The following is a 20,249-nucleotide window of genomic DNA, read 5'->3' on the forward strand; positions in this document are numbered from 1 at the left end:
CTTAGCATAAGACCTGTGCCAGAATAAAGAATTCTCTTTTCATTTACAAGATACATATTATTGACATTTTCTGCATGTCGCTTGTATTCCTCTCAAAGGAAGGGGTAGCATGGAGGTGTGCTGCTGCCGTGGAATGTGTTTGGTAGTCATAGGCTTCCTGTGAAATCGAACTACCCGGAGTCGCAGCATTTCTATAGTGACAAGAGGTGGCTTTATGTGCCCGTTTGTACCAGTTAATCCCATGTGGCACCATTGCTTTGCAGCCTTTCTCTAATAGGGATGAGAAATGTTGGAAGAAGGGTGGCTTTGCCCCAGCCTGCAGAAGGGCAGGGGAGCTTTGAGTCGCAGTCAAGGTTTTCCTCTCACAAGAGCAAAGGACTGCAGGTCAGTGTGGAGTGAGAGGTCAGCTTATGAGCCCATTGAAGATCAATGTGTCCTGGAATTCTCTACCAGGTCTCCCACCTTGCAGCTCAGGTCTGTTCAGAAAACATCTTGACACTGTGGGTCAAATCTTCCAGCTTCTGTTTGCTCCTGGAGGAGCAGTCGCCAAAGCCTACAGCAGCCATCTAGGGTGTCTTCACACTCATTGAGGAAGGACAGGCAGCCCTGGAGGGCCCTATCTTGGACATCCATGACAGGATGGGTTGACTCACCCTCAACACAGTGCCTGTATCTCTCCATGAGCTGAGGAGGTAGTCGTATTTCCAAGTGATGTGACTCGCATCAGGTCACCCAGACCAAGGTGACTTGGACACAGCCCTTTGTCCTTTAACATGGGCAAGAGACACAGGCAAAAGATGAAACACAGCTGCCCTAGGAAGTGTGTGAACCTCTCATCACCGGGATTTGGAGAGAGTAGGATCAGGTCAGCATGTCTCCACACATGCCCTGTCCTCCTGCACCTCCCAACTCACCTGCTATTGGAGACACAATGTCAGGCTGAGGGGGAAGCTTTCTTCTCAGTTGTTCATCTCTTCTGTTCTTACGCTGATTTTTTCCCGTTGCAAAAGCCCTGCAACAGAATTTTCAGATTTCATTTTTTCCTTTTCTCCCTCTTGTTTTCCAGCCCATCTTTGTAAATTATGGCTTTATGTAGAACAAGAGTTTCACACCATGTTCCTCACATAACCCTGTCTTTCTGTGTTCATTGCAGGTGGGCTGTAAAGTAGCGGTTACCTTCTTCCTCTACTTCCTGGCAACCAATTACTACTGGATTCTGGTGGAAGGGCTCTATCTCCACAGCCTCATCTTCATGGCATTTTTCTCAGAGAAGAAGTATCTTTGGGGATTCACGTTATTTGGCTGGGGTAAGTCATGGCTGCTCATTATGGCTGACCTGTAGGAAGCCTGTTGAAGGTAGTCTTTGAACCAGATAGTGCATATACCTAAATGTAGCAGAGGGGACAGAGGCAGGATGAACATCAGACACAGTGACTCTTCTAAGGACAGGTTTGCTCTCTTGTGAAGCCTTTATAATTTCTAAATTGTGTTATTTACATTGTGGCACTTCCAGGGTCCCTGGAAGGATCAGCCCAGGTTTGGAGAGACACCACATCTTGCCCTCCTTCCAGGGCAGCGGCTGTGTGCATGTGACAGTTTATTTTAGTGCATTTTCTGAGCCATCCGCAGCTCTGCCAAATGCCTCCCACTGAGAAAGGGGCATTGGGCTGGAGGGGCGGAAAGGTGCGTAAGGCTGTGAGCATCTGCTCCCAACGGCAGACCTAAGCTCTGATTTCCTACCTCAGATCTCAGTTGCTTTAAAAAGCTCCTGAGGTTTTGTGAATTTGAGGCAGTAGTAGGAACCTGCAATTTGTGGGGAAGACTTTTTTTTTTCCCCCTTTTCTTTTAACTTGGGCATCTTTTCCCGGAGTAAAGGATAAAGGGGCGGGATGTGGGTGCAGGGAGGGTGCTCACTGGTGGAAGGCATTGTGGGCACACACATTTCAGACGAGAATGTGCTTTCTGTTCACTTCTGGCATTAGCTTTGGCTTGCGAGGAGTTATGAGGTGCTGGTAGGCTGAGGACAATAAAACAACTGCCCACAGTTGTCTGAAGTGTGTGGACTGTAAGGGAGAACAGGAAACGTATTAGATGATCCTCGAGGACATAACGAAGAATAATGGGGTGAAGGTCTGCAAAGGAGCTTACAGCAGGAAAAACCCCTTCAAGGGTGTCTATGGTTACCTCTAAACTGTATGGCCCAGGACCACTTCCCAGTTTCCAGGTCTAAAATGCACCTGGCCACATCCTGACTGCATTTTAGGACAAGATTAATGTATGCACCACACCATCCCCATCCCAGAACATGATTTCTTCTGGAAGAAAAACCCTGTCTTTAACAGTGGAGCTCTGAGCAAGCCCGATAGTGTAGAACTGAGTTTATGGAGGATTAAAGGTTTTTGTTTTGTGAGAGCAAGCAAGGGGTTCAGCAACCCAGGGCAGTCCAGCCTGCAGGAGTCTCCCCAGCCTTCCTCCTTCCCACGTGCGATACTGGGGAGAAGGGGACCACAAGCTCCTTGCTTGCATGCATCAGAAATTGCTGGTGCTGCCATATGGTAAAGACAGGAGGTGTAAATAGGAGTCCCAAAGTGGGCATCCATCTCTCAGGCAAAGTTTATCCAGCTGGTAGTTTGTGGGGGAAAATAAATAGAGACATTTTGGGGACAGGGCATTTCTTACCTCAGATGCCATGAGACAGAGAGGACTTTAGATGTCACCTCTTTTTCAAAACAAATTAACAAAAGACAAATCCCCAAAAAACCCCAAACCCCATTCTCTTCCAAACCCTCAAGCTACATAAAATTTGCTTCTCAGAAAATGGCATTAAACCGTACAGAGCAGACTTAAAGAAGCAATTCCCCAGAGCAAACCCTGGAAGAGAGGGAAGCAGTTGAAAAATAATGCCATATGTTTAACAAGAAAAACCAACTTGATGCTGTTGGTAATGCAGCCAAAGGAAAACAGTCTAACAGGCATGGGTTCCTCTCATTAATTCTTCCAACCACTGCCAGAGAATAATCATTTTATCAGCGCAGCCACAAAGCCGAAGTCACACCTGTCACAACACCAATCATCTATGTGCTTCCAAAAGTTTGAGGCTGCTCAATTTGAATTCCTCTGGAATGAGAACATAGGATCCCTCCAGTCGCATTTGTTTTTGCTTTGTTTTGATTAGCATGATAATGTACACACACACCCCCGCACAGACGCATTGCTTTGATAGCTTTTGGGCACTGGAAAGGGCAACCCAATCCAAAACCCACTGGAGTCAGTGGAAAAACTCCAGTTCCCTGCAGTGGGCACTGGATCCTGCCCATACCACAGCAATGAACGACAGGGAATCCGCGATAAATAATTATGACAGCCCACATAGGTACAGAAAAGAAAAGTTCGCCCCAAAAGCTGGGATTTTTTTTCTTGCTTGTGTAACAATAAACAGCAGTGGATTCATCCTGCCTGGAAATTTCCAAGGTGGGGGTACGGAGCAAAAATCACCCTACATCATCTTATTTCCAGACTACTGAGGAAACCGGAACATATAGTTACTCTTTGATGTCAGACCCAAGGATTTCTGTCGAGTCTTTTCAATCCACATCCTCACTGGCACACGGGAGCACAGCTCCGTGAAAGTCCACAGCACCCTTCTTGCAAGGGAGACGCTGGTGACAGAAAGGAACTTGTTCCTTGCCAGCACCCAGCAAAAATAAATAAATAATGATATTATGGGCAACAATAAATTCCCCAGCAGACTTCAAGTTCCCTGCAGCTGTTTTATGAAGGAAGTCTAAGAAGCATGACCAATAGCCAGAAAACCCAAGCTGATTGCACCGGCATTTTTCCTTCACACCATGTTAATCCCCCTCCCCAAGCTGGTCTGCACTGGCTTTCAGCTGCAGTGGGAAGAAGGGTTGCAGTGAGACCTGGAAAAGACAAATAGTTTGATGTGTTGCTGTTAGAGGTGCTCAGGTCCAAAAACTCATGTTGGTGAGCCCTGCATGTTTATCTAAGCAGGAAATCATCCTTGCCTGAAAGTGTTTGTACCTAACAAGACAAGAGGCATAAGAGGGCATTATTAGCCCTATTTGATATTAGGAAACTGTGGCATGGAGGGACTGAAAATACGCACTCCTTGTTCCTCAGAGAAGTTTTCAGATAGCAGAGAACTGAGACCAGGTTTCTCCAGACCTACATAAGGTCTTTATTCATAAGCTTTCTTCTCCTAGCACTCGCTTTGCAGCCGCCTCTCTTGCTCACAGCTTTCACACATGCATGAAAGCCGTTTTTCCAACTGCTAGGAGACACGTACACAAGAAACGCGACAGAGGGGAGTAAGGGGGTTGAGGTGGCCACCAGACTTTGCCCAGCTTGAGGTTTGCACTTTTTCCAGCTGATGGGGAGATACCTGACTTTATAGCACCTGCATTGTACACACTGTGTGTATAGACTGGAAATGCACAGCGCATACAATGTGGATTCTGTAGAAGTCACTCACGGCATCGCCGCCCGGTGGGGTTCGTCCTGCGTCACACCAGTCGTGCACGTGGGGTACATCCGTGCAAGGGGGAGGACATGCATGCGTCCATCCATGCCTGCATCTGTCTGCGCTCACAGCCACCCAGGAGATAATGGGCTTTTTGGAGACTCACTTTCCTTTCTGTGGTGGGTTGGCCAGATGCATTTAACCACCTATGACTTTCCTGCTCACAGAGCTGCACCCTCTTGGGTGTCTTGCTGTTTGTGAATATCTTTGGATGTCTAACTTTGAGGACCTCAGTCCTGATTTTCGGGCTAATGGTTCTCCCGTCAATGGGCACTGTGAGTGCTCAGTGGGAGGGATTGTCAATCTTGGAGCATCACAGACCAGGACTTTCAAGTGGAGGCAGCAAAAAGTCAGTCATCACCCTCTAAAAGTTAAAGAGACGTTGGAGGCAAAAATAAGTCTTCTGACTCTTCACGTTGAAAGACTAGCTTACCAGAGTGGGAGGAAAAGACTGAACTCTAGAAATTACCTGACAGCCCCAGCGCTCCATGTTACATTGGTGGAGGGAGAATCCAAAAATGGGGCAGACGAAAGGGAGGGAGAGGATTCATACCACTTTTTCCAAATTTAAGAACATTTACGATTGTTCACGCTGCAGAGAAAGAACGATGTAAGAGACACAGAAAGACAAATGTAGCAATAAAACTGGTGCCAGGAATTCGCTTTGTGTGTTTTGCAGAAAATGTCAAGGAACCTTTTCCTAAGCTTGCCTGAACGGAGTGAGGCAACAGTGCACAGGGCACAATAAATCCACACATAGGGATTTTTTAGGTATAATTATTTTCTCCTGTATATTTTATTGTTGCTGGGAACCTTGAACACAGCACAGGACTAGTATGAATGGGAACAGTGTCTTTTCTGAAGTGCAAGTACGTGTCAAACACATCCAAACCTCTGAAACAACCCATCTTTCAAACTTAAAGCTTCACAATACTGGGTGAGCATCCACCATCTCGCAGGCAGGCAGCAGGCACGTCAACCTCTCAACACGGCCAGTTTCTCAGTCGATGTGGTATCGACGTCGTATCGAATAAAATTATATCAGCAAAGCTATATGCGTTTCAGCCTTTGACAGCTCAGCCCGTAGTCCGCAGCATGCGCGTATTTGTCGTAGAGAGGTGATTAACAGTGAGGAGGGGATAGACGGTGCTTGTTACAATAAATCACCACCTTCCCCGAGCCCTCGGCTGCAACACGCTGCCGGGCTCCCAGTGCAATAGGTTAAGTGTTTTCTCTCCAGTGCCGGCCATGGCAGGGGATGGCAAAGCAGGGTGCATTCCTTATAAATGTATCTTTGTAGGCAGGGCTGCTGCGCCGGTCCTGAGTGAGGCTCTGTGTTTAATTATTTATGCTTTCTTATATTACCACAGCATTTAAAGGTTCCAACCAAGATAACGGCCCCGTTGTCCATGTGTGTATGAGACAGGCATCCTTGCTCCACACCCCAGCTCAGGAAAGCGTCCGTGGTCAGGAAAGCCTTTAAGCACCCTAATGAGACTTAAGTGCATGCTGAAAGTTAAGCGTGTGCTTATGCATGCCGAGCCCCAATAAGCTTAGACTGTGAACAGAATATTTACAGTCATCGGTGATAAATGTCGCCTTTATTTATTTTTTAATTTTTTTTTCACCTGAAAGGGGCTATTCTTCTTGAATTTGTGGAAGCTACTGTGGATTTGATCCTGCCTTTTAAGGGAAACCAGTAGGGGACTCAGTTGTACAAATAAAGCAGAACTGGACCCTAAAAAAATAAATAGAAGATTGCATTTGTATATTGGTGATTCTTTTACTTTTCACAGGGAAAAGATGATGCCCAGTGTAACTGTGCTGAAATAAGGACGGTTCATTTGGGAGTGAGCCTTTGGCTAGAGTATTTTGCAGGCATTACCCTAAATTCTAGCATTTATCTGCTTCATGCAGCAAGTCTCTCGCACTTACCAGAGCTTCTAATCCATCCAGCCCTGTCCTGGGAGAAACGGTCTGAGCCTGACTCCAGATCCATCTTTCCTGGACGTCAGGGGAAGGGAACAAATATCTTGGGAAAGGTGTGCTGCACGAAACCCTCCTCTGTTTCAAAGTGAATGAGTTGGTTAGAGGAGGTATCGGTCAGCCAGGTTCAAGCACTACAGGCTATGTCTCCATAAAGTAGTGCTAGAGGAAAGGCATGGGACCTTGATGATTTGTCTTGCCAAGTCCATGACCCATCTCACGCCCAGACCCGAGCATCTCTCAGGCATGAACCGGGAGGTAGCTTAAGCCTGGACCGCCCGTGGCCAGCTACTTGGGAAAGCAAGCTGCTCCATTTTGAAAGCCAAGAGAGTTCAGCAAGGTGGACATGTCCGGACCGTGACATTTGTCTTCCAAAAAATGCTCCCTGCCACTGGTTTGGTTCACCATTTGGGTTACAGAAGAGATGCGAGACCAAGATCAGGCTTTCCTAGCCTAAATTGTGGTTGAATATTTAAAAACTCCTTCTTCCACCTTCCTCTAGCCCACTACACCTGGGCTTATGGTAACAGAGCCCTCTAAGTCCTCCTACTCACCCCACTTGACCTGTGTTTTTTTGCAGGACTCCCTGCTGTATTTGTTACAGCGTGGGCCAGCGTGAGAGCCACTCTAGCCGACACAGAGTAAGTCTCATGGGATTTTCTCTTCTCCCTTTTACATGTGATGTTTTTGTGGGGCTTTTGGCAATAGTGACTGTGAGTGAACCGAAAGGAAAAAAGGAACCAGGTAAAGCCAGAAGTGACTTCTACTATGAAGTTAGCAAACCTGGGGGGCAAGGGGCAGGGAAGGATAAGGTAGGTGCAACTTTCCTAGCTTTCCTTTTTTTCCTAAAAATTTTATTTTTCCTTAAATTTTCCTAATTTTACAGAATTTGATAAAAGTGACCACTTGCAACTGTTATCCCTGGGGGCTAAGGGAGACTGCTCAGAGCTAGGCAGAGACAGGAGCGGTATCTTTAAAATCCTAAATGAATGGGAATGAAGTTGGAGACACCAGGTTCAGCACAGTCGAAGGAGGTGGTGCAGAGCTGACGGGGGGGTGACGTTGTAGCTCCTCACTGCAGGAGGTGTGGATGCCAGCACGTCCTTAGGTTTAAACAACATTTATAAAAATTCATGGAAAATAAATTCCTCCATAAATATTAAATACTTAGTAATGTTGTGGCTCAGGAAGCCGTCCTGAACTGCTGATCATAGGAAGAATGTTCTAGAAAACTATCACTACCTGCTTGCCTGTTCCACGTGAAATACCACCTTCTGGCTACTGTCAGAAACAAGATACTGGATCAGTTGCTTCTTTGGTCCTACACATGCAACCTCATGGCCTCGTAATTTTACAGTATGCTGAATGAAGGTTTCATAGCATCAATCTTCAAAACCCAAACCAATCATATTTTCCCCCAGTAATGCACGGGCTTGACCACACAACGGGGTTCATCTGCCCACGATCTGCCAGCAAAAGTGTGGGGATCCCCAGGCAACTTTCCAAATGGCTTTGCCTGGGAGGGGACTGCTTTGCAAACGGGATTTCAGGTCCAGGCTTGGGAGGACGGAGTGGCACAGCTACTGGAGTGTGATGCATCTGCATTTGCACCGGCTCGTCCTCGTAGAGACTTCCAGTCAGCACCGGTGGTTTCTCTGCCCCTGCCTCTCACTTTCCTTGAATAGCTGCCTGGGCAGCTTTTGGCCCGTGAAATCTAAACTGCAGCTTGCCATGTGGGGGCTGTCTGGCTCAGATAAAGGAAAGCCTGTGGCATTCCTCTCTCCGTGGTTGGAGAGAATTCAAACAGAGTAATTAACACTGAGTGACCTTATTCAATGGCTGCTGGAAACGCCTGGGAGGAAATAGTGTTCAGCCCCTCCTTGGCAGATGGAGGACTGGAGCCCAGCATCCCCGCCACCAGCAGTTTGTCCTTCCACTCCTCCCTTGGACAAGGGCTGAAGCTGAAGAGGAGATAAAGGCTTTGGTAGGGCATGGCTGGGTCTCACTGCAAGAGCAGGGCTGGAGGAAGCACAGGAACTGAATGTAGAACCACAGCACTGTCCTCATCACCATGTCTTCAGACAGGACCTGCCCCCATGCAAAGTGGTGCAGGTTGATTCTGAGGGGTAATATTAGGCCATTTCAGCCTTTCTTGTTTTCCTGAAAGCTGGATTACTCCTAGTGTAGTACACACTTAGTGTAGTTTTTTCTGGTAAGGAGGTGAAGAAGTGGAAAAGTGTGTGTTCCTGCCCAGAAGGGACAAGTCTTTGTGGCTGTGGAACGAGCTGTTCCACCATCTGGAGAGCGTAACTTTAAATGTGTTTAATAATGGTTTCTATTTTGAATAGTATAACAGCAAGAGAAGGGCTATTTCGAAGTCATGCTGACTGAAGGCATGGTTAGAGCTAGCCCCTTCCACCACACCAGGCTTTGGAGGAACACCTCCTTCCAAGGTGGATTCATCCAACAAGGCACTTTAGTCTGTTGCTCTTTGTAAGCAGTGATTTCCTGACGGGATATCAATCTCTTCTCAGGTGTTGGGACTTGAGTGCTGGCAATTTAAAATGGATTATTCAGGTGCCCATCCTGGCAGCTATCGTGGTGAGTACTGGCTGATGGCAAGGGGTGGGAAGCAGTGCCTTTGGTTGGTGCAGGCTCAGTGCGAAGGGTTGAGCAGGCTGCCCTACTTCAAATCACCCTCTTAATCCAGCTCCTGCCTTAATAGCGTGGAGTCTTTATATATCCACCTGAAGGGCCTTATATTTGACCTGCCTGGAAGTTTGATAGCTGCCTATGGCAGAGGGGCTTAAGAGCAATTTCAGGTTTTGCTTAGGAGAGAAAAATGACACAGGGGTAAGTCACAGAATCACAGAATCACAGAATCACAGAATCACTAGGTTGGAAAGGACCTTTAAGATCATCAAGTCCAACCATTAATCCAGCACCACCATGTCCCCTAAACCATGTCCTGAAGCACCACATCCACACGTTTTTTGAACACTTCCAGAGATGGCGACTCCACCACCTCCCTGGGCAGCCTGTTCCAATGCTTGACCACCCTCTCAGTGAAGAAATTTTTCCTAATATCCAATCTAAACCTCCCCTGGCGCAACTTGAGGCCGTTTCCTCTCGTCCTGTCGCTGGTTACTTGGGAGAAGAGACCAACCCCCACCTCACCACAACCCCCTTTCAGGCAGTTGCAGAGAGCGATGAGGGCTCCCCTCAGCCTCCTCTTCTCCAGACTGAACACCCCCAGTTCCCTCAGCCGCTCCTCATAAGACTTGTGCTCCAGACCCCTCACCAGCTTCGTTGCCCTTCTCTGGACACGCTCCAGCACCTCAACATCCTTCTTGTAGTGAGGGGCCCAGAACTGAACACAATATTCAAGCCAATTATTTCCAACCCATGGGATACTGAAAATTCTCAGGGGCCGTAACATTCCTCACCAGGCATCTCTAGTGGATTCTGTAGCTGGACCAAACCTTTTCCCTGAGCATGCTTCAGTGTCACCACATTGTTTCAGGCTCGACTTTCTGAACTGATAAAAACTTGCGATACCTCAAAGGTTGAGATGAGAGTTAAACCACCCCAGCTATGATCGGACATGATGTTAATTACTGATGTAAGATCACTTCAGCCCCCACCCAGGAGCCGGAGGGGAGAGAAAGGATATAAGTTACATTATCCAAACACAGGACTGAGCTCTCACAAGCTGGAGAGGTCATTATAAGATGTGATTATCTGCACGAGGGGAATTCAGTGGGTGGTTATGTGTTTGCCTGAGCAGGGTCGTAATTAGCTAGAGAACCTGCTTTCACAGTTTTCATTAACTATTCTCTTTGCTCCCTCTGTCTTTCTCTACGGTTCTTCATTACTCCATCTTCTGATGGTTAGATGAGCACATGCAATAGGGCATTTCCAATCCCATGCATCTTAGTCTCCCTCTACATTCATCCATGAGTAGCTGAGTGAAGTCAGGAATAATCTCTCTATAGTCTTCAGAGGGTTTTGCATCAAGTTCTATATATTTCCTTCTGACTCACAAATCAGGGGGCCTTGGAAGATGATCAGTGTGGGTGAGAAGAAAATCAGATCGTCTGCATATAAACAGCAGGAAAGTTTCTGAGGTGAATATGCTTATATGCTCAATTAGGTGAGCTGCTTCGGACTTTGGGGGTGGGGTTCTTCATCAAAATTTCCTTTTGGTGGAAATTCTCCACCTGGCTCTAGCAATTAGTTCTGCACCTTGGAAGAAACAAATCACCAAACCCACATCGCGGTCATTGGAAACGAAATAGTAGGATGGAGAAGAAAGTTCAGATAGTTCAACTAGATGAATGCCAGCAACCCCGTTGCATTTAATTTAAAGCCCAATTAGCAGAGGAGAAAGAGCTCAATTGAGGCTCATCCTTGTAAAAATAATGTTTCTCCATGAGGCTCTGCTGTGCTTGTACCCTGGCTATTTGCAAATGCAGCTATTTATCATGCAAAAATATTCTGTGGGTTGTTTCTGTTTAATTTCTGTGGGTTCATATTGTTCACTTGGCTGCCTTTTCAATTCCCACATTGGCTGGTCATATGTTGCTGGACTAAGTTATGCATTTTCTGGATGTACTTGCAGAGAATTTAGAGGCTGAGGGGCTTAAAACCCCTCCACTCTGCTGCTAGTTTTGATGTTATTCAGTTGTCTGGATTTCTTTTAAAACTTAGCACATGTTTCAGGAAGTAAGAGATATTTCCCTCCTGACTGTGATAAGGCTGGACATCTTCAATTTAGCCAACAAATGCAGAAAAAGATCCCACTTTTGAGCCTTTGAAGCTAGAAAAACTCATACGAGAAACAAAGCCTGTCTTTTTTTTTTTCCTTTCAGATTGGTTTCCAATGAAAATGAATTATATGCCCCCAGGCTGTGTGCTTCTCCGCCTGTTGGTCTATCCATCCCTCCCTTATGACTTTTGTGCCAGTCAGTAAATTCCAACCAAATGTAACTAAGGGAATGGGTTTGCATGGATGTTAAATTCCCACAAACCTCATGAAAACAGTCAAACAGATACAGGAGAGAAATTCTGCTAATGCCCCCTCAAGGAAAACAGCATAGTACAACCTTACCCCCTTTTTAGCACAGAGGAGAGCTGTACAAAATGAACTTGCACCTCGTTAAAGGAGAAGGAATCCAACCACAGAAGACAAAGCCATAGCAAACCAGGCCGTGTTCGTTCAGCAGCTCAGGGAACTACTTGTTTTAACAGTGAGCATAATTAACCATTGGAACGACTTACCAATGGTTGTGGTAGGACCTCCGTCATGGAAATACTGAAACCCAGATCTGCAATAGCTGAAACAAAAATGAATACAAGGAGGTCTTATGGACTGCGTTTTGCAGGAGATCAAACTAGAGGTTCACAATGGTCCCTTCTGGCGTAAAACTATAAGCCTGTGTGTGGCATGGTAATTTGTTTCCTTGAAATGCTGCTATACTGGCATCTGAAAGGTCAAATGACTGTTTCAAGCCTCCAGAGAAACCCATAGGCACCAGCGTTAGCCCAGCAACACGGATCTGCCCAGTGCAGGCGGTTACACGATGGTTCTGTTTGTGGCCCTGCTGTAGTCCCAAGAATGGGTTTTTCTGGGGCAGCAGCAGGTGTAATCCCAGCTCTAGTGAAGCCAATCTCTGAGAAGTTCCAAAAAGCTGGGAATCACTCAAGCATCTTTCCATTTTTCTTCTCTGTTAAACGACAGCATAGCCATGAGATGTTGCCGTTACCTTGTGCTGCGTGTGTCATCACGAGCATGTTCCTGCAGGACTAGCTTGGTTGAGCAGCTGGCCACAAGATGGGTTTGTAGATGTGGCTCCCTGCATAAGAAGTAGATATTACTTCCTTACTGTTCTTATCTGGTCCATAATAAACACTCTTCCAGAGGGAGAGTTAACAGTAGACATACAACACAAGTTTTACAGTTATATTGCCCTTCTGCATTCTTGATCTGTCATCTCTAGTTAAGTCAACTCTATGTCTTCATCATGGTGCAGTTTGCTTGTTCTTCTTTTCTTTTGCATACGGAAATATGGAAAGGCATCCTACTAATGTTTCTCTTAGCCTGAGGAGATCTTAATCTTGCGTGGCCTGTAAAAGACAAATATAACCTCATTTCACTCTGCTCCCTGGACCCCAAACTAAGTTTGAGATGTTTATGAGGCTGTGAAGATGACTGTATGGAGTTTTAAAAAATTCTGAGAGTTGCCTGTAGTCCATACCTCAAAATTCCTGGTAAGCACTGCCTTACATATTGATATCGTACCCAATTATCAGGTGACTGCTGGGCTGCTAGCTCAGATGTAGGTGTTTCCATGTGAGATGCCCACACTTTGTGGGCAGAGAAAGCCATTCCCTTCTCTGTCTCAACCATTTAGGTTAAACACAGCTGACCAGATCCCACCAGACACTGGGGCTTTCCTGTAGAGCTCACCCCTTCCACAGGACAAGCTCTCCCAGGAGGAGCTTCATACACAGCACCATCAGGTCACTGTGTGCCACAGACCCTTGACTCATCTTGGGGAAAGCATTGACTAAACAACGTTATCATCATCTGGATATTTCTTGACAGTTATGCTTTCTTTGCTGTTTTTTTTTTCCCCACCTCTTCCAGGTAAATTTTATTCTTTTTATCAACATTATCAGAGTCCTAGCAACGAAGCTACGAGAGACGAATGCAGGGAGGTGTGACTCGAGACAACAGTACAGGTGAGTCACATGCCCTTTCCACTTTTTGGGACGTGTCCAAGTCCCTATTTCACCTCCTTGACTACAGAGGGAGTCCAGGGTGACTAGTTCATGGTTTCTACACTAAAATAAGGCGAGAAGAGTGCCATCTTCCAAGTCTGATAATGCAGAATGAATCCACAGTAGTTTGAACATGTCCTAAACCTTTCAAATCCAACCCTGGGGGACCTGCTTCATGGGTTAAAGAGAGGAATTCAGTCTCTTCAGCCAGTTTGGAAATGACTGTGCTGGCCTTTAACCAAAAGTGCAAAAATAAAAGCACTGCTTATATTGTTGAAGACCCTAAAACTTGTACCAATTTATTTATTTCTAGTAATTTCCCTCCTGTGCTTTGTAAAACTTGGTCTATTTGTTCAATTTGCCCTTCAGTGGGTGTTTCAGTGCTTTTGCTGAAATGAAAAAAGATTCCTGACTCCTTGCTGGAAATCTGGCCTTTCTTTGTTTGTTTTGTTTTCCTTTGTTCTGCCAACTCTTCTCTCTTGACAATTTAGGATATTTGTAGCATGGTCAAAACTGGACAGAAAAAGCAGATTGCTGAGACACCTCAGCTGTTTGAGAGCTCCTGAGGCTTCTCATAACCTCCTGAGCTGGACTGACCAGCACGACCCATGCAAGGGAGGGGGAGCAGAATGATTTGGGCTACAAACCATGAGCTCATTGCTACTGTCTCACCCTCCAAACACAAGACATTTCATCTGAAGTGGGAATGAGATCTGGCAGGAAAACACCTCTCCATTTTTTCTTTGCTGCCCTGTCAGGGCTCTGATTTATCTATTTGTTTATTTCTCCCTGGCTGAAGCTTGCTATTAATTATGGTTTGGATGGGGCCTTCTCCTTTTAATGTGTTAAATTCCCTCAGTGGTTTCCAGTTGCTGGACAGAGGAGGTATCAGGTCTTTCTGGTAGTGATGTCTGCCCTTCTCAATAATTGCCCACACTTGGTGACTTGCTGTAACTCTTGGCAGAAAGTTTATTCCTTCAATTAACATCACTTCCAGGCAAGGCTGGTTCCCTCAGGAGCAAACCCAGCCAAGTACTCAGGGTTGTATTTCACCTCCCCCCAGCGCCAGCCCTGGTCTTATGTGAGATGGAGCTTCTTCTTTAAATAGGACCTTTCCCGGTGATACTGGAGTCCAAAGCACCTCCTAAGAGTCCTCACCTCCTGCTTACCCCATAATGCACCGTCCTCTTCCCCTCGATATCTAGAACAATCCTGCTCCCAGGTGCACTTCCATCTCTACTAGCCCTTCTCATTACACAGGAGGCAGTAACCCAGGGTGGACCTTCATGTCTTGTCTCAATAAGCAGGCAGAATCATGGAATCACGGAATGGTTGAGGTTGGAAGGGACCTCTGGAGGTCATCTAGTCCAACCCCCGCCGCTCAAGAGCTGTCAGCTACTGTAGGTTGTATAAGGCTGTGTCAAGGTGTAAGCTGAAGCAGAACCATCCTTTAGGGACAAGGGGATTTAGTGCCAGTCAGACGCTGGAGACTGGAAGCAGCAGAACAAATTTCTTTCCACTCACCTTTCCACCCTCTACCCGTGATCCTGACCCAAAGTCTGAGGCTGAAGAAGACATCTCAATGTATTCATCACCAGTACCTACAGCAGCAGCACACAGGGCCATGCATGTGGAGAGGGTTAGACTAGCACATCAGGACATGCTGGAGGATAGACTGGGTTGTGGCACATGCCATAAGAGAAGCAACAGTTTGAAATTGCAGGTGGACACAGTGCCTGTGTAAATGTAAGATAGCCAAGCCTAGCTAAGGGGGGCATTTGAGCCGGAAAGAAATTACGTACCACTTTTGTCCAAGGTATGAAGTGCACGAGCCTGGCTGGGATGTTCATTCCATCTACTAATTTCCTCTGTGTCTTTCTCTTTCCTTATTGCTGCAGGAAGCTGCTGAAATCTACCCTTGTCCTTATGCCTCTGTTTGGCGTTCACTATATTGTTTTCATGGCTATGCCATACACAGATGTGTCAGGGATTCTTTGGCAAGTTCAAATGCACTATGAAATGCTGTTCAACTCTTTCCAGGTATTGTAACTGTTAAACTATGGGGGCCAACCATGAGAATTTCAATGGGGGCAGGAGGGAAATGAGAGCACAAGGTGGTGTCTTTGGAAGCAGGGCTGTTTTTGCAATACACCAAATTTCATTCACAAAGTGATTTGGCAGCAGTTTGGCATCATGTTTTATATTTGCAAAACACAATGTATAAAGGCTCAGTGTGTCCAACAAAAAAATCTTCCTGTTGAAAGATAACTTGCCCCACAAAATGAATCCCTTTATATCCAGTTTAGATGTAAGCTGGTAGAGAACCTCAGAGACATGTTGTTTCACATTAGCTTCCAATTTGCTTGTCCCAAGTTGTCTTTCAGTCCTGTGAATGGATTCCTCAGTTCTAGGTTTGGGCACAAGGCAGGTTCAGTTACAGGACTGGTCCTATACAAGACACTGCAGCAAGAATACAGAACTCTCTACAAGCAGAGCAGTGTTTGATCATCACTGCACACTCTCCCCTGAGAGACTAACTTTTGGCTCGCATGCTACTACCTATCGTCATGGTTGACCAGTGTGGATGATGAAAGGTGGATAGTGGGTCTGGCCAGATGACAGTTTAGAGAAACAGTAAGGCAGATGGGGACCAAGCCTGCATTCGTGTGCTTATACAATTCCTGTTGGGTCCAGATGGGCTAAAATAGTGGGTGACCTGAGCAAGACCTGGGTAAACCATTGGCCAACAAAAAGATGAGGATGGTTTGCTCACATCTGACCTCCTTTACTGAACCCACTCAGCCAGTTCTGCCCTACACATGGACTTCTCCACTAGCAACCAGGGCTGGAAAAGTCCCATCAGGACCATATTCCACCCTCTTGTCATGCAACAGGATCCGCTACATGTAAAACACTGGAAAGGTTTATCCAATATGTTCATAAACACTTCCAGTTGAGAGAGACCCCACCACCTTCCCAGGCACCCATCATTATCTCAGAAACTTCGCAAAAGATCTGGGGGTGAAAATAGACCTGTTTGTTAGCTGAATCATGACCCAGAGGGCTTATATAGTCTACCTACTTTGTCAATAGTCTGCAGGGAAATGGCTGTGTTCATGTGTCTCATACGCCACTGAACAAAACAAGGCGCCTTATGCATATCATACACAGCATATCATGAATGTCACTGATTTCAGAGAAAAACAGGGACACTGGGCAGCACCACCAGGAAAGAGATACTGACATGTAGCAAGAGTAACATTAATATGTTGTTTCTTCTTCCTCCTAGGGATTTTTTGTTGCCATCATATACTGTTTTTGCAATGGAGAGGTAAGTCTCCAGCTTCTTAGTTATTTCCCTCTTTTGTTAGGTTAGTTTACCACACATAGATGGTAAAGTGGATCCGCATCAGCGTATCATAGAATCATAGAATCTTTGGGTGGGAAGAGGCCTGTAAAGGCCATCTAGTCCAACCCCTGCCATGAGCAGGGACATCTTCAACCAGAGCACGTTGCTCAGAGCCCCGTCCAACCTGACCTGGGATGTTTCCAGGGATGGGGCATCCACCACCTCTCTGGGCAACCTGGGCCAGGGTTTCACCATCCTCTTATTCTTGAGATGCAACTCTGTTTTGCACTCAGTGAAAAATCTGTCAGTTGACATAGAAAATTCTTATCCTTGGTTTTGGTCATGTAAGACATCCGGGTCAATATGTCACTAATAAATGAGGCATTGGAAGTAGCTAATGGAGAAAAAATAATGTGTCTTTTCTTTTCCCAGCACAAGTGCTGTTTAGTGCTGCTTAATTTCACATTTATGGCAGGAAGAAAAGTGGATTTATAGAGTAGCTGCCTAACCAGCAAGCTCTTTTGATTGTCCAGAATTTTTTGACCTTTTTTTCTATTTCCAGAGCGATATGCTTTAATGTCTTTGGTTCCATTAATTCCCTCTATGGCTGCAAACTAAGAAACTAGATGGTTAGTGGTTGCACAGTGGGAGAGAACAGAGCTACTTTCATGGCCCAGCATAAGGCTGGATTGGCCTAAGTTTATGGACTTTAAGTAGAAATGCAACTACAAATATGTTGTTTATGTTCTACAGCATAAAACCAAGATGAAATCAATACCATAAGGGGAATTGATCTCATCCTAGCTTTAGCCATCTAAAAGTGGGACACTCAGTCTAAAGCAGTCAGCTAAATTCTTTCTAGAGGAAATTTCTAGAGACTCAGGCACCTCCAAAGGTGGTTCATCCCACTTACACTTGATGCTCATGGAACACTGAGATGACTCACTCCTGGATGTGCTACTCAGTCTCCTTTAACCGTGGGAGAGAGTTAACCCATATTTTCAGTTAGGTGTTTTCAAGCATTGAAGCTTCCCAATATCACAGAATCACAGAATCACTAAGGTTGGAAAGGACCTTCAAGATCATCAAGTTCAACCATTAATCCAGTGCCACCGTGTCCCCTAAACCATGTCCTGAAGCACCATATCCACACTTTTTTTGAACACTTCCAGTGATGGTGACTCCACCACCTCCTTGGGCAGCCTGTTCCAATGCTTGACTCACTCTCTTGGTGAAGAAATTTTTCCTAACACCCAATCTAAACCTCCCCTGGCGCAACTTGAGGCCATTTCCTCTCGTCCTCTCACTAGTTAGTTGGGAGAAGAGACCAACACCCTCGTCGCCGCAACCCCCTTTCAGGTAGTTGTAGAGAGCGATGAGGGCTCCCCTCAGCCTCCTCTTCTCCAGGCTGAACACCCCCAGTTCCCTCAGCCGCTCCCCATCAGACTTGTGCTCCAGACCCCTCCCCAGCTCCGTTGCCCTTCTCTGGACACACTCCAGCACCTCAACGTCCTTCTTGTCGTGAGGGGCCCAACTCTGAACACAGGATTCGAGGTGCGGCCTCACCGGGGCCGAGTACAGGGGCACGATCACGTCCCTACTCCTGCTGGCCACACCATTGCTGGTACAGGCCAGGACGCTGTTGGCCTTCTTGGCCACCTGGGCACACTGCTGGCTCATGTTCAGCCAGCTGTCAACCAGCACCCCCAGGTCCCTTTTCCCCAGGCAGCTCTCCAGCCACTCCTCCCCAAGCCTGTAGCGTTGCGTGGGGTTGTTGTGACCCAAGTGCAGGACCCGGCACTTGGCCTTGTTAAACCTCATACAGTTGGCCTCTGCCCATCTATCCAGCCTGTCCAGATCCCTCTGCAAAAAAAAAAAATCAAATATTTCATTTGAAAAGGGCAGTTTTAATGTGAATTTACTCTTCCTTCCAACTTCACACTCCAGAGAGTTCCTCAGCCCTTCTGTCTGTGGATACTGCCTCCTTTTGATAACTTTCTGCCCCTCTCTCCTCCCACTCATGCTTTTTTCCCCCCTTGTCTCTCAGGTCCAAGCAGAAATAAAGAAGTCATGGAGCAGGTGGACATTAGCACTTGACTTTAAAAGGAAAGCACGAAGTGGGAGCACAACCTACAGTTATGGACCAATGGTTTCCCACACCAGCATCACAAATGTAGCCACAAGAGGGGCACTTGCCCTCCATCTCAATACGAGACTTATACCAGGGACCCTCAATGGACACCGGAATTTGCCAGGTTATGTAAAAAATGGCTCCATTTCTGAAAACTCCATGCCTTCTTCTGGACCAGAGCAGTACAACAAAGATGAGGAGTACCTGAATGGCTCTGGGCTTTATGATGGAGACAGACCTACAGTACTTGTTGAAGAAGAAAGAGAGACAGTGATGTAAAGAGAGGAGGAGAAGAAAGAAGCAAAAGGATGAAAAAGGTTCCTGGAGAGCATTTAGTGGGCAAAAGAATATCAGGCCACGCATCGGATGCCAAGGGTTTCCATACAGTTTCTCTGTTCTGTGGAACGAGAGGTTAAGTTATATGGGAAAAAAACCATGAGCCACCAATGTGGCCAGCTGTCGATCACATACATATACTCAGTGATCTAATTCTCCTTGATGTTAACGGAGGCAGGGCTATCCAGACCCGCGGGCCTTGCTACCTGCCGAACAACAGAGATACTGAGAGCTTGCGAGGGAGGGTTGCAAAGCAGCACGTGGTCCTTAGACCTTTTGGAGAGTGTGGGCAGCCAAGGAGGATGGGAGTCTCACCCAGTAAAGCAAGAGTCTTGCAGGGAGTGTACAGTGCCATCTTCTTGTGAGGGTACAAACCACCCTGAGCATCATTGTCTTCAGCTTGGTTTGGTTTGCTCTTTCCCTGTAAAGTCTGTCTGGTAACACACACAACACTGATCAAGATCCCTTGGGGGTCACAGCTGCCCAGTCTTGCAGACCAGCGCTCAATGCGGACAGCTCGGTATAACCAGTCGCATGTTTCCTTGGCAAAATGCTCCTCTTGGGTGGGCAGGGTTAACAGCTCATGGTTGCTGCATGCAGGCAGAAAACTCTATTCTCCTTTCCCTGACCTGAGCCCCAGTAGCAAGCCAGAAACCAGTGCAATTTTAGGATGGAAAATGTGGTTATCAGAATGTGCAACACTTTTGTTCTTCCAGATGCAGCAGTGAAGAGGGGCCCACCAAGTGGGTTGAGGCAGGGTGACGGTTTTGCAGATCTTGGGTATGTGTGCCTGTGCGTGTGTGTGGCTAAAATCAGTTCAGAGGGTAGCTAACACAGCCCTCCCTTTTTGTGGATGCTCATGGAAACAGTCTTCAGTCATTGTTTAAATCTTTAAATTGCTTCTCATTCCTCTCTCTGAATTTCCTGCTTTTCACTCATCCAAACCCTCACGAGGAGAAAGACTCCATCAACATTCTACCTGTATCACACAGCAGTACAAGCTGCTGGATACAGCCAGACAAACCTACCCTCATAAGATCCGAAGGCAAAATTTTCTGCATAAAAGCACAAGAATGTTTGTGGACAGTCTCCCTCTGAACATTTTCTGAACTTTCCTGTTCTTT

At 46.4% G+C, this 20,249-nt stretch overlaps 1 protein-coding gene across 1 annotated transcript in view; it reads left to right on the forward strand.

Annotated features, from left to right (window-relative positions):
* The window catches only part of PTH1R (parathyroid hormone 1 receptor), a gene marked incomplete at its 3' end in the record, with an annotated part of 126,708 nt that extends 107,640 nt beyond the window's left edge, over positions 1-19,068 (forward strand). The window contains exons 7-13 of the mRNA XM_081996304.1: positions 1,154-1,307; positions 7,107-7,167; positions 9,061-9,127; positions 13,176-13,270; positions 15,208-15,349; positions 16,599-16,640; positions 18,706-19,068. Coding sequence (XP_081852430.1) covers positions 1,154-1,307; positions 7,107-7,167; positions 9,061-9,127; positions 13,176-13,270; positions 15,208-15,349; positions 16,599-16,640; positions 18,706-19,068 — 924 coding nt within the window. The remainder of the gene's footprint in view (positions 1-1,153; positions 1,308-7,106; positions 7,168-9,060; positions 9,128-13,175; positions 13,271-15,207; positions 15,350-16,598; positions 16,641-18,705) is intronic.
* Positions 19,069-20,249: the final 1,181 nt, after the last annotated feature.

This window comes from Phaethon aethereus, assembly GCF_964289735.1.
Source record: "Phaethon aethereus genome assembly, chromosome: 2".
NCBI lineage: Eukaryota > Metazoa > Chordata > Aves > Phaethontiformes > Phaethontidae > Phaethon > Phaethon aethereus.